Source organism: Felis catus, chromosome A2 (assembly GCF_018350175.1).
Source record: "Felis catus isolate Fca126 chromosome A2, F.catus_Fca126_mat1.0, whole genome shotgun sequence".
NCBI lineage: Eukaryota > Metazoa > Chordata > Mammalia > Carnivora > Felidae > Felis > Felis catus.
The window spans coordinates 109437264-109453714 of NC_058369.1; the positions used below are offsets into that span (position 1 = coordinate 109437264).

At 39.7% G+C, this 16451-nt stretch overlaps 2 protein-coding genes across 7 annotated transcripts in view; one reads left to right on the top strand and one right to left on the bottom strand.

The window, feature by feature from the left end:
* The window catches only part of SOSTDC1 (sclerostin domain containing 1), a 69092-nt gene extending 66915 nt beyond the window's left edge, over window positions 1-2177 (bottom strand). Inside the window, exon 1 of one of the 3 annotated variants that reach the window (XM_019825544.3) lies at window positions 2054-2177. The gene's annotated coding sequence lies outside the window, so the exon portion shown is untranslated. The other 2 variants (XM_006929229.5, XM_006929228.5) reach the window with 2 other exon arrangements.
* Window positions 456-16451, top strand: part of LRRC72 (leucine rich repeat containing 72) — a 41918-nt gene continuing 25922 nt past the window's right edge. The window contains exons 1-3 of one of the 4 annotated variants that reach the window (XM_045052444.1): window positions 456-621; window positions 6348-6502; window positions 11192-11261. In XM_045052444.1, the coding sequence (XP_044908379.1) occupies window positions 529-621; window positions 6348-6502; window positions 11192-11261 (318 nt within the window). In that variant the 5' untranslated portion in view covers window positions 456-528. Of the gene's footprint in view, window positions 699-6347; window positions 6503-11191; window positions 11262-16451 lie in introns of all 4 variants that reach the window. The other 3 variants (XM_006929230.5, XM_045052442.1, XM_045052443.1) reach the window with 3 other exon arrangements.

Below are 16451 nucleotides of genomic sequence, written 5' to 3' on the forward strand. Positions count from 1 at the left end.
ATTTTTTCTTAGAAATTCAAAATTAATACAGCAGCATTCATGAGAGGCGGAATGTCAAAATTTTAAATAAAGGCAGGATTAGCGGTACTGATTTTTTCCTTTTTCCTATAAGCTCCACTAGGGTTCTGCGGGGTGTACCTTCATCCCCAGCCTCCTCGTGGTGGTCAGTGGTACATCTAATTTTCAGAGAGCTGCGTTGATACTTAGAGCTCAAATCAATGACATTATTATTACTGGGAGACTGCCTTTGGGGTGCTCTCTCGCACTCTGGTATATATAGCTGATCACCTGCTCTCTGGCATCCACAGCACGCTTCCCCGCACCCCAGGGAAACAGGAGTGTGTCCAGGGTGTAACGTGATGGACGCTGCAGGGCCACACGTCACAGAAGTCAGCGACTGCCTTCAAATCTTCCCTAGTTTGGATTGGTTTTTAGTTGCCAAGTTTGCGGTAACTGTTGGTAACAGAACAATGAGCTGCGGGCTGGGCTGGCTGGATAGGAGGTGCTGCTGGCCTCCTGGGTGGCCGGATGGCCTGGGCCCCTAACCATCTGGCCCGTGCCTTCACACACTCAACGCGCGTAGTCAGTGTTCCGGAAACTGCACTGGAGATTAGCCTCAGGGTGAGCGGCGTCCTCTTCTCCAGGCCACGAACCCTTGGATCCCTGCGCCAAAGCCCCAGTCAGTTGGAGGCCGCCAGGTGGGGTCAGGCCGGAGAGGGTGCAACCACGGCAAACCCCAGGCCCTGCGCTGGGGCTCGGGGTCCGTAATCTCCAGGGTAGGGTTTGGGGGTGCCTCTGGTCCACACTAGTGGACCTTTTCCGGCTTGCCATCTGCCGCATATATAACAATGGCGGTTTAGGGAGTAGGCGAGAAAGACATAATCTTGCAGTCTTGACTCTCCAACAAATATATATAACCCGGAAATGCCATTCCCTGAAATGGCATTTCTTCTTTGATGGACAGTACAAGCAGAGTTGAGGGCAGTTAAGATAAAGGCTTAAAGAATGTTTGAGTGGGGAAAAAAATGTCAGAAGTGTCAGACATAGGAGCTAGCCAAGTGTTGAAGGGTTCTTGGATTTGCCTGGAAAGGCTTGGGGCTACCATGGAAATCAAGGCTGGGGTTCTGTAAGGAACTGAAGCTCCTGACAGTAAATCCTAACTAAGCTATGGTGCATGTGAGTTGCATGTGGCTATAGGAGTTTATCTATCATCAGAATACATAAATCATCAAAGAGAATCTTTCTTCTATAGATTCTGATATAGACTTCATTCTTCTGGGATTTAACAATTCCACAATTATCAAACATTTTTTTTTTCTGTTTTATCTAGATCCTAAGGCATCAGGGCAGTGGAGGAAGCTTGCTGCTATCTTCCCTGTGCCAGAACTGCCCACACCCCAATTCCATGTTGGATTGCTTTTATTTCCCTGGTTTGTTAACCAGTTAATTGGAAATCTGTTCCCACTCATCAGACAACTGACATTGTTGTCCAGATTCAACACCTTTTCTGAGTAATACCCTCTACCTACTACCTTACATAACACTGCAGATTCAAATTCTATTTTCTTGAGGGGCACCAGGGTGGCTCAGTCAGTTAAGCATCCAACTCTTGGTTTCCACTTAGGTCATGATCTTCCGGTTCCTGAGTTCAAGCTCTGCATCAGGCTCTCTGCAGACAGTATAGAACCTGCTTCATATCCTCTGTCCCCCCCCCACCCCCACCTGCTCCTCCATTGCTCTCTATCTCGCTCTCTCTCAAAAGTAAAATTAAATTAAATTAAATTAAATTAAATTAAATTAAATTAAATTAAATTAAATTAAATTAAAAAACATTAAAAAAAATAACAAATTCTACCTTCTTCAAATTTGCTTTCTTGGCTCCCACTCTGCTCTTGTTTCTCCGAACTTTGTGAGCATTCTCCCAAACCCCCTTCCTTCCGCTCTCCCAGCCCAATTCCCTCCTCCCTATAAATGGAGACACCTGCCGACCATCTAACCTGGGTCCCGCTCCCTCCTCTGTAGGGACCTGACTCACCATGCTGTGCATACCCACCCTGACATCTCTGGTGAGATCCACACTTCCACCTGCAGCTTTCTGGTGGATGTCTCGACCCGTGTGTCCCAGCCGCCAGCGCCACAATTTCAGCATTTCCAGCTGAATTCACTTTCCCTTCCAAGACACCTCCTCCTCTTCACGTCCTCACATGATCATCACCACCTGTGACTTTGCTCGCCCTCGTTCTCAACCTTCTTATTTGCCAGTTGCCATCCGTTCTCTCCGCACACCCTCTGTCCTGTCTGTTTGGCACTCATTCCCGCTTGCGACTCTCCTGGGGCCTCGCCCTGATTTGCCAGTGGCAGCCGTGCCTCCTACCTGCTGTTGTCTCTGCGCCTCAGCCGATCGTACCTGTTCCGCCTGCTAGAGTCTTCTTCCTGAGGCCTTGCTTTGTCACAACTTTTCTGCAGTTTAAACATCCCTTAATTCCTATTGCCCCAGAATGGAGTCCAGTGCTGAATTAATCACTCCAGAGTTCTCAAACCCCTTGTTTTAGAGTACCAGCACAGCAAGGGCACCAAAAGAGATGGAAGAAAAATGTCTTTCAAATAACTTGATATTGGAGAGTGTTTAAAAGCATGGATGTAGTTATGACGGGAAAAAAGAGAACTTTGTTGGACTCTCTTGCGCTGACTTTATCATGTTGCTAAAATATGTATTTCATATATATCTTATAAAATGAAATTGATTTTAAGTTACAGATTACATACAACATGTGATTTTAAGTTTGAGTTCTTCGGGCCTATAAAAGTTTTGTTTGCACAGTGAGTAAGTGCACACTTCCGAGCACAGATAATATGACGCCAATCCACCTTTCTTAGTATATTTCTCACAATTACCTTCCACAGGCCTTTCACTGCATTCAAAGACCACAAACCATACATGTGTCATACTTTCTTTCCTTGCTTCTTCTCCATTGTGTATTTGCTCCCTTCTGATTAGAAGCACGCTCATCAATATTCTGTTTTTAATTTCTCATTACCCTTTCAGGTCCAGCCTAACTGTCACTCATGCCCTGAAATGTTCGTGGAGTTCCTAGGCTGACAGTAATTTCTTCTCCCTCTGTATTCATCAGAGCATATCCTCATTGTCCCATATCCCTTAACACCTGTAACCTTCCTTTACAGCTCTGTGTGTCCTGTGCTCTCTGAGTAAAAGCTTTGCTCACAGACAGCGGACACCTTACCTGATTCATCACTACATTTATTCGCTAGTCTAATAAACTAACTAGTCACCACCTGAACTAAGCACTCGGGGGTCTGTGGTTCAGCAAATGATGGAACCACTATTTTAAAAATGGTCCATCTTAGAGAATGCTGTTTTCTGCAGCTGCTACGGAAATGGTATGGTGTTTTCTCAAAAAATTGCACATAGGATTACCATATGACCCAGCAATCCCACTTCTGAGTATATTACACTCAAAGGAAGTGAAAACCGGGACTCAAATTGATGTTTGTACACCCATGTTCACAGTGGCGTTATTGGCAAAAACCAAAAGATGGCTGCAACCCAAGTGTCCGTAGACTGAGAAATGGAACAACAAAATGTAGTAAACACCTATGAAAAAATATTATTCAGCCTTAAGAAAGAAGGAAACTCTGACACACACTACGACATGGATGGACCCTGGAGACATTATGCTAAGTGAAATTAACCAGGCATAAAAGGACAGATATTGTCTGATTCTGCTTAGGTGAGGTACCTGGAGTAGTCAAATCCATAGAGAGAGAGAACTGAAGGATGGTTGCCGGAGGGCTGGAGGAAGGGGGAAAGTGGGCAGTTAGTGTTTAACGGGTACAGAGTTTCATCTGGGGAAGAACAAAAACTTCTGGAGATGGGTGGTGGCCACGGTTGCACTACCATGTAAATGCACTCAATGCCACAGCACTGTACCATTAAAATAGTAAATTCCATGTTATATATATTTTACCACAATAGAAACAGAGTTCAGGGAATGAATGCTTGTTGTGCTTCTTTAGATGAAAGGGATATGCTGCTCGTGAAGTTGTGTGTTGATTGGGACCTGGAACTGCTCCACCACGGATGCTCTGAAACTTGAAACTTCTTGGCACGTTTTCGTGTTCTTTGGCACTTTGACATTAATACTTGTTACTAGATTCATACCAAATTTTTGGTTGGAAAGAAACATACCATGATTAAAAGCTGTGTAAATAATTACACCAGCGATTTGCATATTATGCTGATTGTTTCAATTTCCCTTTTCATCTCTTCATTTTCAAAATTTGACTCAAATCCTTACAATATTTATTCTAAATTTTCAAAGTTTGTGTCAATTTCCAATTACTGAATTAATATGTACTTCTTAAAACATCCAAAAATTATTTTCAAATGTACAGGTTAGAAAATGAAAGTCCCCCATGATCTCAAGTGATAACTTTTGTTACCAACTTGGAGTGTGTGCAAATGCACACATGTGTGTGTATACATGTCATTGGTAACAAAAATGGTATTAGCACATGTTATACTGCCAATGGCATTTTTACTTTTGGATATCTTTATATGTTTAGATATCTGTCTCTATATATTTTTAAGCTACTACACTATATTCTTGTGAAGTTACATGTTAATGTAACCTATATTCCAATAAAGGGGGCATATTTCACAAATATAGAAAATGTATGCTGAGATGAACAATGAACTTCACATTGTGTGTGTGTGTGTGTGTGTGTGTGTGTGTGTGTGCAGGTACACGCACATATGCAGACTAGTATATTTTTGAGCGCTAGGTGTAGAATGGTAGAATTGAGTTAAAAGCCCGTTTAAAACTTTCACGGAGAGCTGCGAATTGTTAATTCTACTTTGGCTGGATTTTAACATCCCAAACACTTTAACACACTTGCAATTGGCTGTTTATAGTAGAAGCTGATAGTTTAGATGGTTAAGTTAAAATATCCAGATCCAGATGCCTAAGCCTGATCCAGTGGGTTTATCCAAGCCCCCAATTCAGCTTGCTCTTTATAGAGTCACAAAATGCCCTGATGGAAATGCCTCCACCTGAGCCAATGAGTTCTCTAAGCCCCAAGATCCACCTTGTATAACAAGGTAACAAAGGAAGTTTGGGAAATACATTAACAATGACTCTCAATCCCTGGTATATCTGTCTTCCTCTCTTCTTTCAATATTTGTTCATTCCATTAAATCTAACTCTTCTTAACGTCCTCTACTAAATAACAAAGCTGTTGTCAAAATTTCATAAATCGCTGACAACACAACCTCACAACCCACGACAAATCCCAGCTGAAATTTAGTGATTGTTTTGACTCTGATAATTACAATGTTTATAAGATTCCAGTAGTGCAACAATTATACTTTCCACTTTTGTTGTGTCTTGTTAGCTTTACTCCTTCATGGCAAATTATAGATGGGCTTTAATTTTTCCGTATCATTTTAGGCCATGTGGCTTGTAAATGTTATTTTGTAATTTAGCAAAGGCTCTTAAAAAGAAAAAGCAAAGCACTTAAATTGCTGTTGTTGGATTTGTATTTTCAAAACAAAGCCTATGGGAATAAAAATTACTTCTTTCCCATCAAAAATTCCCACGGTGCAAGTATGTTAGTAACTCGTGAAAAATGAAGATACTGTTCCTTTGCAAATAAAGGGAAATGATATCTATTCACTTATTCATTGGTCTGACGTTTATTGAGAAGTTACAATGTGAAACACCTGTACAATAATATGTATTGTATCCTACTCTACCTGCAATGGTGATACCAAGGATCTTCTGTAAGCTTTATGAAAAAGCTACCAAATATGAATTCTTCATGTTTGAAAGAACATTTAAGAATATTTAAAGGCCAAATCATTCTGCCTCATAGAAAATCAAAAACTTGCTTTTGGGAGCACCTGGGTGGCTCAGTAGATTAAGCGTCCAACTTAAGCTCAGGTCATGATCTCATGGTTCATGGGTTTGAGCCCTGCATCGGGCTCTGTGCTGATAGCTCAGAGCCTGGAGCCTGTTTCAGATTCTCTGTCTCCCTCTCTCTCAGGCTCTCCCCTGTTCACATTCTCTCTCTCTCTCTCTCTCTTTCTCTCTCTCTCTCTCTCTCAAAAATAAATAAAAAATTTTAAAAAAAAACCTTGCTTTTGGTTAGTATGTACACATACAAACTTTTTTCTTTTTGATTAAAAATTATTTACACATCTGTGCCCAGGATTAAGGATAATGAAATTCAACCACAAAAATGATTAAATAATATATAATTGTAGTGTTGAAATTTATTAGTTTAGAGTGGTTGCCTCCTTATTCACCTTTCTTTTGATCTTCTTGTAGACGTTATTGTTATTGACTGAAAATGTCTCTGTATTTTTGCTCAGTGGAATGTGGCTTGACAGATTAATTATATGTTATCAGGCAGTTGAAGATCAGCTAAAGATATGTGGCCACAAGAGGGATGCTGATGTCTTTGAGCTGTTCCTTTCTCAAAAGTAAGTGTCCTTTATATAAGAATTAGAAGAGCATCATATTATAATGTTTCACAGATTCACATGTTCTTTTCCATTGTTTTCCCCAAGGACTGGCTAGGCAAGTACCAACTTCTAATTACTTTACCATTCCCTGGCGTCTCTATTAGAAAGGCAAAATTAAAATGCATAAAAACAAAGATTATGGAGCCAGGCTGAGTGTGAATCCCAGCTCTGTCTCTTCCAGCTGTGTAATCTTGGGCATGTCATAAAACTTAGGGTTGTCAGATTTAGCAAATAAACATATAGCAAGTCCAGTTATATGTGAGTTTCAGATAAACAGATGAACATAATTTTTCTTTAGTATTAAGTATGTCTTACACTTCCTTGGGTTTCTCTGAAATTCACATGTAAATGGGACTCGTATTTTACCTACCATGGCTCCTGCCTGAGTATAACAATGCTATCTGCCTCACAGGGTTGTAGGGTGAAGATTAGGTGTGATAGTAGAAAGTAAAAGGCCTGGTTGACAGTAAGCACTCAGTGAGCATTGAAACAGTTAATATTATTACTGTTATTGCAGAATGGCGGCTCATTATACCTCTGTACTATAATAATAATCCTATTATATTATACCCCTAGCCAACAACCCCTATACTAATTTTACAGGTAAGTAAGAAAACCTCTTCCTGTAACAACCCCCTTTCATTCCCCTCCAACTCCCCAAGGTGGGAGAGGCAATGTCAGCTCTTCTACAGAGCAGTCACAATGCCTGAGATAGAACCTCATGTGTAGGAGGAAGATGAAGTTATGGGTTGGACTGGACCACAGTTTTTACTAGCCAACAAGTGACATCTGTGCGGCTATACTTTGAATTTAATAACAATGACCCTACTCCTACTCTTCTTTCCCCCTTTCATGCTTTTCAATCTCTATGAATTCTATGTATTATTTTAAAATAGGCTAGACATATTTCGACTCATGTAATCTTTGGAACTCAGCTACTTTTTAAAGCAAATGTCCCACTCTATCTATCATTGAAGTCAGTCACTTTATTGCTGGTGATTTGTGGAAATCCTTTATTAATAAACATATTTCTTTTGTGATGTATAATTTTTTTGGATTATAAGTGCAGAGAAAAATATTTATCTTGATAATGTTTCTAAATCTCTTGATAGTAACAAAAAAAAGAGCTGGCCAATTTAAGATTTTTAAAAATGGATATTTTAGAATGGAACAGATATAGTAGATAATTCTGACACACTTAAAGTCATACTTTGAATCTCTCTATAGATCAACTAGCTTTATAATAATAATACATATTTTATGTGGCCAAAGATCTCATCTCTAAGCCTTTCATGATTTTAACATCTGTGTAGTACAAGGGTATGCAGATAACAATAAGAAAAGCTTTGAAACACTAGAAAAAAATAGAAATATTGATCCTCTGACAGTGAGTAATTACTGGTCTTCTCAACTAAAGGACAATACATTTTATATCCTAAGAATACTAAGTTATTATTTAATACATCTGGGTACAAAAACTATATGTATTTCTCTGCCCGGATACCATTAAACTGGGTAAACTAGGCTATTTGTTGGAGTCTCTGTTGCCAAACAGGAAAACAAAACAAAATAAAACAACAACAAAATCAATTATTTCCTTGAGTAATCATGGAGAATGCATACTGTGACAACAGAGCTAACATGTTATTGTTGCCATAAGTCATTGCCATCATTAGTCGTAGGATTTCCTCTCTTTGTCTTCCACTGGCATCACCCCGAAATAAAGGGCAACAGCCCTTTATTGATTTCTAACAGGTTTATGTGCAGAATTTATCCTTCTGACTTGAATGAAAGTCCTTTTAAAAGGGAATCAACTTTATTACCTTACATAATACAACTAGTACAAGAAAATTAATGACATTAATTTGACACAATTGATATTTCAAAGTATTAATGTATTAAAATAACTTTTCTGGGAAATCCTTGGGGAAATCCTCTAAGTGGGGCTTGAGTTTCTCTCCTACCACATAATGATTGTTTTATTTCTCATGGGAACGGATGAAGTTAATGTATTATCATTATTGCCCAGTGCAATAATTTAGGTGTACCAGGATCCAAATTCTTCTTCCCAGAAATAGGCTGCATATCTACAGTGGAGGAGAATGCATTATGCATATAAGTCTCCTATTAGGAGTTGATTTGAGGAGTCTGGAATATTTTGTGTACCTGAGAAGTGTTCAACGACCAAGAGTGCATGTCTAAAGGACATGTACTCTGCTTGAAGTCTTTTGTTTGGGATACTCTGAGAATTAAAAAACAAAACAACAACGGAAAAGGTTTAAGAAAAAACTCTTCAAATACAAGTAAGGTGTGGAAGAGAATGACTGAAAGAAAGAAAGGGCAGGGGTGGATGTTCTTTCCAAGTTTTTACTGAAATTCTACTTGGTTAACATGCAGTGTAGTATTAGTTTCAGGTGTAGAATTTAGTGATTCGTCACTTACATATAACATCTGGTGCTGCTCACAAGTGCCCTCCTTGATACCCATCTTAACAGAATACCAGCTAATAAGTGTAAAAAGAATGAAAGCATCAGAAAAATCAGCATTTTATAATCCCAAATCTTCTGATTCACTAAGTATCATCAACCGAAGCTAAATCCATTGAATAAGTTATTGGGGGACAAGACATACACACAGTCGTTAGAGTTTTGCCCCACACATAACTGCTCAATGACAACATTCATATACTTTTACAATGGAGAAACTTGGCAGATGCAGCCTGAACCCCATGACTGAACTTCCTTCACCAAGAGTGGGGCAAAGTGGCATCACTTGCTTCATAATGTGATGCGGCAGTCATTACCTTTGTAACTGAAAAATGGCCCTCCTTGAATTTAATCATGAGGAAGCCATCAGACAAATCAGGAATGTGAGACATTCTCTCAGAAAAATGTCCTGGGCTCTTCACAAAGTCAGTGTGAAGGTAACAAAAGGAGACGGAGTGACTATTCTAAATTTAACAAAACTAAGGCATTATACCAACTAAAAATGCAGTGCTTGAATACTGATGGGATTCTGGATTGAAACAAAGATGTGCAGGAGCAACAGGGACGACTTGAATATGAAAAGCATGGTAGACGATATTATTGAATTCAATTTAATTTTTAGGGGTGATAATGGTATTGTGCCTCTGCAGGAGAATGTCCCTATTTGAGGGATACGCATGCTCAAGTGTTTAAGAGCAAGAGCCCTACGATGATAAGTCTGCAATTTATGTTGAAATGGTTCACCAAGAAAACTATCAAACAATAAGGACATATATAGATTGGAGATAGCGAGCAGAGGTGTGGCAAAATATTAAAAATTGCGAGGGCTATCCAAGCTTTCAATGTACTATTCCTTCAACTTTTCTGAATTTTGAAATCTCTCCATATGAAAAGTTGGTGAGAAAGTTTCTTTTGTTTAGAAATGTTGTTTGCATGATTTAGAAAACACGTTTTCACAAAAAATAGGAAAATACTAGTCCCTCAGTGTCGCAAAGCCAAAAAAAAAAAAAACACAAAAAAAAATTTGTGAAAGGATGTTACCACAAATGAGTTAATGTATATAACATTAATTAACATTAAGAATTTTTAATGGCTTAGAAAAGTGCCTGCCACAGAGTGTGTGCTCTATGCCAGTGTTTGATAGAGACATATATGTGTACGTACCCAGCCTGGGCACACAGTTTCTGCCATTAGAAATAAAAGAGATCTGAATATTTGAGCCCATAGCAGTCAAGGGCTGACTATTCTCAGGATTTTGCCCACTTCACTGATAATCCCCCCTCTCCACCCCAGGCCTGTCCCTTTGCTGAGTGAGCCACATAGCAACAGGACTCAGGACCACCTGTATGATTCAAAAAGGATGGTGATATTTTGATCCCATATTTAATAAACAACAAAGGAAGAATAAAACACTACCTAGTCTCTGTCTTTTGACATACTGCCATTTCCACGTCTTAAGTACAATGTGGCCAAGATCTGGACAACCCAAAGTAAGAACCTCAAAGACACTGTGGAAGTAGGAGCTGATGGTATTTTCCACATTTATGTGCAAGTCCAAGGTCTTCCACACTCACTTTTCCCCCTCTGCCCTGTACCCAGTAAAACCTTTTTTTTGAATATTTATTTTTGAAAGAGAGAGAGAGAGAAAGTGCAAACGAGTGAGTGGGGTAGGGACAGAAAGGAAGGGAAACACAGATACTGAAGCAGCTTCCAGGCTCTGAGCTCTCAGCACAGAGTCCAAAGCGGGGCTCAAACTGACAAACTGTGAGATCGTGACCTGAACTGAAGTCGGACACTCAACCAACTGAGCCACCCAGGTGCCCCCAAATCTCCTTTTTTAATTGTGGTGCCAATAAATGTAATCACAATGAGATGTAAATTTCTAGGAATGTGATCAAATGTTTTCCTTAAGTATTTTCTTTAACTGGCTGACAAAATCTTAATTCAAATGAATGAAGTGTAACGATGGTATTTTGGAAATTAGTAGAGAGGTGTGCCAACAACTTTGAAAGAACAAAGAGAGAGGCCTTTACAGTTATTCCAAAGACCTACTATATAACCCACCTTACCCATGAATAAATTAATTGTTGCTAATTAATTGTTAAATTAAATTAAATTAAATTAATTGTTGCTAATGTTAATTTTTTTCTTTCCTTTCCAGGGAACTGACAGAAGTCATTGATCTCTCTAGGTTTAAAAAATTAAAATACTTATGGCTACATCACAATAAGGTAGTTCTATGTTATCTTTAAATAGCTCTATAATTAAATCACAATCTTAATTTCATGTTTTTGTTGAAGCTAATCTTTAAAAGTATTAATATTCTATACTCCTAGTTTAAGTAAGAAACAAAATTCTTACGTGATCTGTACCCTCTGGTACTAACAGGTGTGTAAAGTCAACTTTTTTTCTTTTAATGGATTATTCCAAAGTAGGTTTTTTCAAGTCTAATTCCTCTTCGTTGGCCTCTCCCAACTCCTCCTCCCCTTTTATCCCAGTGGTACCTGAAACTGACAGTTTCTGGGCTGTGGCAAACTACTCCCTTGGGCAGGATCCCTTATAAAGTACCCCAGATCAATATTCCTTCAGTGGTCTGGCATGCACTTCCCAGCACTCACACACCTTTGTCCTGCTGTCAGAAGCTAAGCGGGTGGTCACCTCCCAGTGACCTAAGCCGATCTACTTTCTCAGGAAGTGGCAGACAGTAAGCCACCATGTCCCCAACTCCAGGGAAGTTCACTGAGTATGGCCCTTAAAGGTTCTCTTGGAGGCTAGAGTTTGGGAGGCAGTGCCCTCCCACTGCCTCCCCCATAGTGGGTGCCTGGCTGGGGCTCCAAGTTCTTTCCAAGGCAAAGAGCAGAACTGAACTAAAATGCGAGCTTAGACAATCATCGGTTAGTCGGTTATTCTCAACTTTCAAAAATTTGACTTCCCAACAGCTTGTGTTTTGTTCATTATGAACTCATGATCCAATCTTAACATTCTGAATTTCGACTTTCAAATACCAGCTGATTAAAAAGAAATAATTTCAGTTTTCAGCAGTAGTCTGCTTGTCAACAGTAGTCCCGACTCAAAGCACAGAATCCCTAAGCAGCCATGTTTATACAAGCATTTCAATATTACATGGCATTTTCAGTCTTCTCTTTTTTTTTTCTTAACTAACTAAGTGGGAAATGGAAAATGAAAGTGCTTCTCATATTAAGTGTAAGTATAAGTCTCATGAGCTTGAAATGATTTCTGAGAGAACAAACAAATCACCTTCAAGGCCCAGGCGACTAGCAACTGAAATGGAAAGTGTACGCACCACTTAAGGGCACACAAGTTTAAAACTCTTTTAATCACTCTGCCAAAAATGATCCTGGGTCACAGTGTACGCCCTCTGATTAGAAAAAGATGGAAATCATCAGAAGCATGGCCAGACTGACTTATCTTTGTTTCTCACGTGTGCCTCTTGTGGTGTTCAGCTCTGAAGGAAAGAACGTGTACAAATATCAGCAATGTGTCTACAGGGAAAGATATAATTAGGGATTCTTAAATATCTTTTAGCTTTGTGTTAGTGGACACTATCCCATTTCCAGTCATTGAATTTTCACACAATTGACTTGAGACACATTATACACATAGGAAAGGATGGTACACGCGCTCAACTATGTTACTTTCTTTTGTTTCTGAAGGGCAGTGGGTGGGGAAGGAATGGAGGAGGCTGATTTCTCTTCATGTGCCTGGTTATTTACATTCAACAAACTCACTATATTATTTCCAAAATCATCATCATTTAACTTTGTTCTTTTAAAAAATAGACTTACTTAGTTCATATAGCAATGAAAAGATACCTTATCCAAAAATCCGGTGTTCATTCGATAAATAAATGAGCTCCTGTAAGTTTTCCTATTGGTCAATAATTGGCTGGTTGCTAAGCTGCTGAATACTTATAGTCCATGAAAAATTAAAGCCTTAATTTAGGGGGCACCTGGGTGACTCAGTTGGTTAAACATTTGGCTTCTGCTTAGGTCATGATCTCACGGACAGTGAGTTGAGGCCCCACTTTGGGTGAGCTCAAGCCCTGCTCTGGGCTCTTCACTCTCTCCCTCTCTTTATCTCCCTCTGCACCTCATGGGATTGCCTCTCTCTCTGCCCCTTGCTCACTCCTGTGCTCTTTCTCTCTCTCTCTCTCAAAAATTAATTAATTTAAAAAAATGAAGTATTATTCAGGATCCCAAACTCCAATGAACATACTAGCTATGATAGTACTTCAACAAAATCCATATGTAAAATTTTGATTATTACTTTTCTTTATTTTTTATTTAATTTTAATTTTTTTAATGTTTATTTATTTCTGAGAGAGAGAGAGAGAGAGACAGAGCGTGAACGGGGGAGGGGCAGAGACAGAGGGAGACACAGAATCTGAAGCAGGCTCCAGGTTCTGGGCTGTCAGCATAAAGCCTGCTGCGGGCTCGAACCCACTAACCATGAGATCATGACCTGAGCCGAAGTCAGACCCTTAATCGACTGAGCCACCCAGGAGCCCCACGATTATTACTTTTCTTTAAAATCTAGATAGCACTAGGATGACCGCAAAGAAGTTAATACACCAGCATTGAAATGATGTGTAAAAATACAGTGAAAAACATCAACACTGACACAGGAATGTAAATATTTAGAATTGCAACATTTTGTTAACAATGACCAGAATCTGTGACTGGCATTGTTCTTACATTAGAGAGTATCTTGAACTACCCTCTATTTAGGAAAAACCAAGGCACAAAGTGGTAAAGTAAAATGAACACATCTTTGTTGTTTACTCTTTTATACTCAAGAATTTTGTTGAGGAATGTGTGTTGGATATTATTGGTTGTCCATCCAATATCCATTCTCTCTTTTTACCTAAACAGCAGAATCTGAATTTAGGTTTTGGTACATACTTCTCTTTTTTTAATTTTTTTTTTTTTCTCAACGTTTTTATTTATTTTTGGGACAGAGAGAGACAGAGCATGAACGGGGGAGGGGCAGAGAGAGAGGGAGACACAGAATCGGAAACAGGCTCCGGGCTCCGAGCCATCAGCCCAGAGCCTGACGCGGGGCTCGAACTCACAGACTGCGAGATCGTGACCTGGCTGAAGTCAGACGCTTAACCGACTGCGCCACCCAGGCGCCCCCATACTTCTCTTTTTTAATCAGGTAGATGACCCCATCACCAGTTGCAGGGAATGGATCCTATACTGTCTAAGCCAATCGGGATAATCCCATCCTCCTTGTGAGTGGCTAGTCAATGAATGGGCACATAACCCAATTATGGTAATAGAGACAGAGGAGGCATCTGCTAGGAGGCTTCAGTGAGACGTTTCCTCAGTCCTAAAAGGGAGCACTAGAAGAGAGGTCCCTTGGTTCCTCGATAATTTCTTGCCTAGATATGAAGCCAGGAACCATCCTCTCAGCATGAGAATGTAAGCAACATTTAGAGAAAAGTACAGCCCAGGGACTCATTGTGATACTAGGACTGAGGCTCTCATAGCCTCTGGACTTCTTGGTATGTGGGGTAATAAATGTTCTCATCTATGTGCCAGTTTGAGTTTAGCTCAGAAGTTACCTGAAGCCAAAACATCCTATCTGATGTGGCTCATTCTGTACTTACGGTTAGGCTACTGACAGAATGTAACAATAAATGTGATGGTACCTGCTCTAATGATAAAATTAAGAAGGGCAGAGGGAGTGGCTCTCTCTACTCATGGTAAGGGCATGGCATTTGCAAACTATCTGGAATGGAATATGAGAAAGTTATACTCTTGGGAGGCAATGAATGTAGTTTGCTGTATTTGGAACCTAACATGGCTAGAAGCAGGTGTATGTTTCCTCATCATTCTCTAGTGGGTGATTAAAACTGGAGCATCTAATCTGACCCTGGACTTGCAGATTCAATAGGTATAAGTTGCTTCCAATTCCCCAGCTTTCCTAGGTTTGCTCAGGCAACTCTGGTTCCTTTATTACGCTCTCTGAGGGCCTATTTCTTCCTCATACCGAATAGATATTCACTAATTCTGCAGCACCTCCATTTCTGGGTCACCTTTTCTCATCTCTCCTCATGTAATTAGTGGGAGGTCGCTGCTCTTAGATGCACATTAACCGAGGCCTTTTAAATACTCCCTTCTTTGTCTCATCTTCTAGAATGCCTGACCGAGGGAATTTTAGGTCCACAGCTAATCCTTTCCAACCTTCCATGAGAAGTTGAGTGATTTGCATTTTATACTACAATTTCAAGTGGTCTATACTTTTGATCATTTTGTGTTTGGGCTCATCACCTCAAAAATTGTTTTTTAATTCATTCAATAATGAACTCTTTTTAAAAAAATTTTTTTTTACATTTATTTATTTTTGAGGAACAGAGTGAGACAAAGCGTGAGTGGGGGAGGGGCAGAGAGAGAAGGAGACACAGAATCCGAAGCAGGCTCCAGGCTCTGAGCAAGCGGTCAGCACAGAACCAGATGCAGGGCTCGAACCCACGAACTGTGAGATCATGACCTGAGCTGAAGTCGGACACACAACGGACTGAGCCACCCAGGTGCCCCAATAATGAACTCTTAATATTGGTGCCACAATGCTAGTATCCTTTTATTTCTGGAAGAACGGCCAGTACTTGGGTATATTTCATTTGTCTCAGATTAGAAGAAGCACTTGATGAAAAACCTGTATGTTGCTTCACCAAGCAACTGTCAAAATGGAATCTGAGTTTCTGCCATGTAGCAAAGACCAAATAGGTGACATATTTTACAAACTAAATCTAAATAAAAGTACCTCTTCTGGCAAAGGTATTGTTTATAAACTTCATCATGTAAAAAACAATTGAAATACTTATTTATAATAACATATTCCATACTAACTAGCCAGAGAATGGTCAGATTAAAATAAGCAAAATTGCTTTGAGAAAGATACTGGACTCTGGGACACCTGGGTGGCTCACTCGGTCGAGCATCCAACTTTGGCTCAGGCCATGATATCAAGATTTGTGAGTTCAAGCCCCACAATGGGCTCTGTGCTGACAGCGTGGAGCCTGGAGCCTGCTTCTGATTCTGTGTCTCCCTCTCTCTCTGCCCCTCCCCTGTTCATGTTCTGTCTCTCTTTTTTTCTCTCTCTCTCAAAAATAAATAAACATTAAAAAAAAAAGGAAGAAAGAAAGATCCTGGACTCATTCTTCTACACCATTAAGATATGTTACTCTTTCCTATCTCCCAAGCATTCAGCACATATTGAGAATTTTGTAAATAGCACATTTTGATTATTTTAGGAAGGGACATTGATGCTCAAAATTAGCAATTCACAATTTGAAAAAAGAAATAATTATTTTTAATGTGCTGTTTAAAATATTTGTAAAGAGTTCTTGAATTACTACTTTTTTTCAAGTAGCTTTACAACATGTATCATGGAAT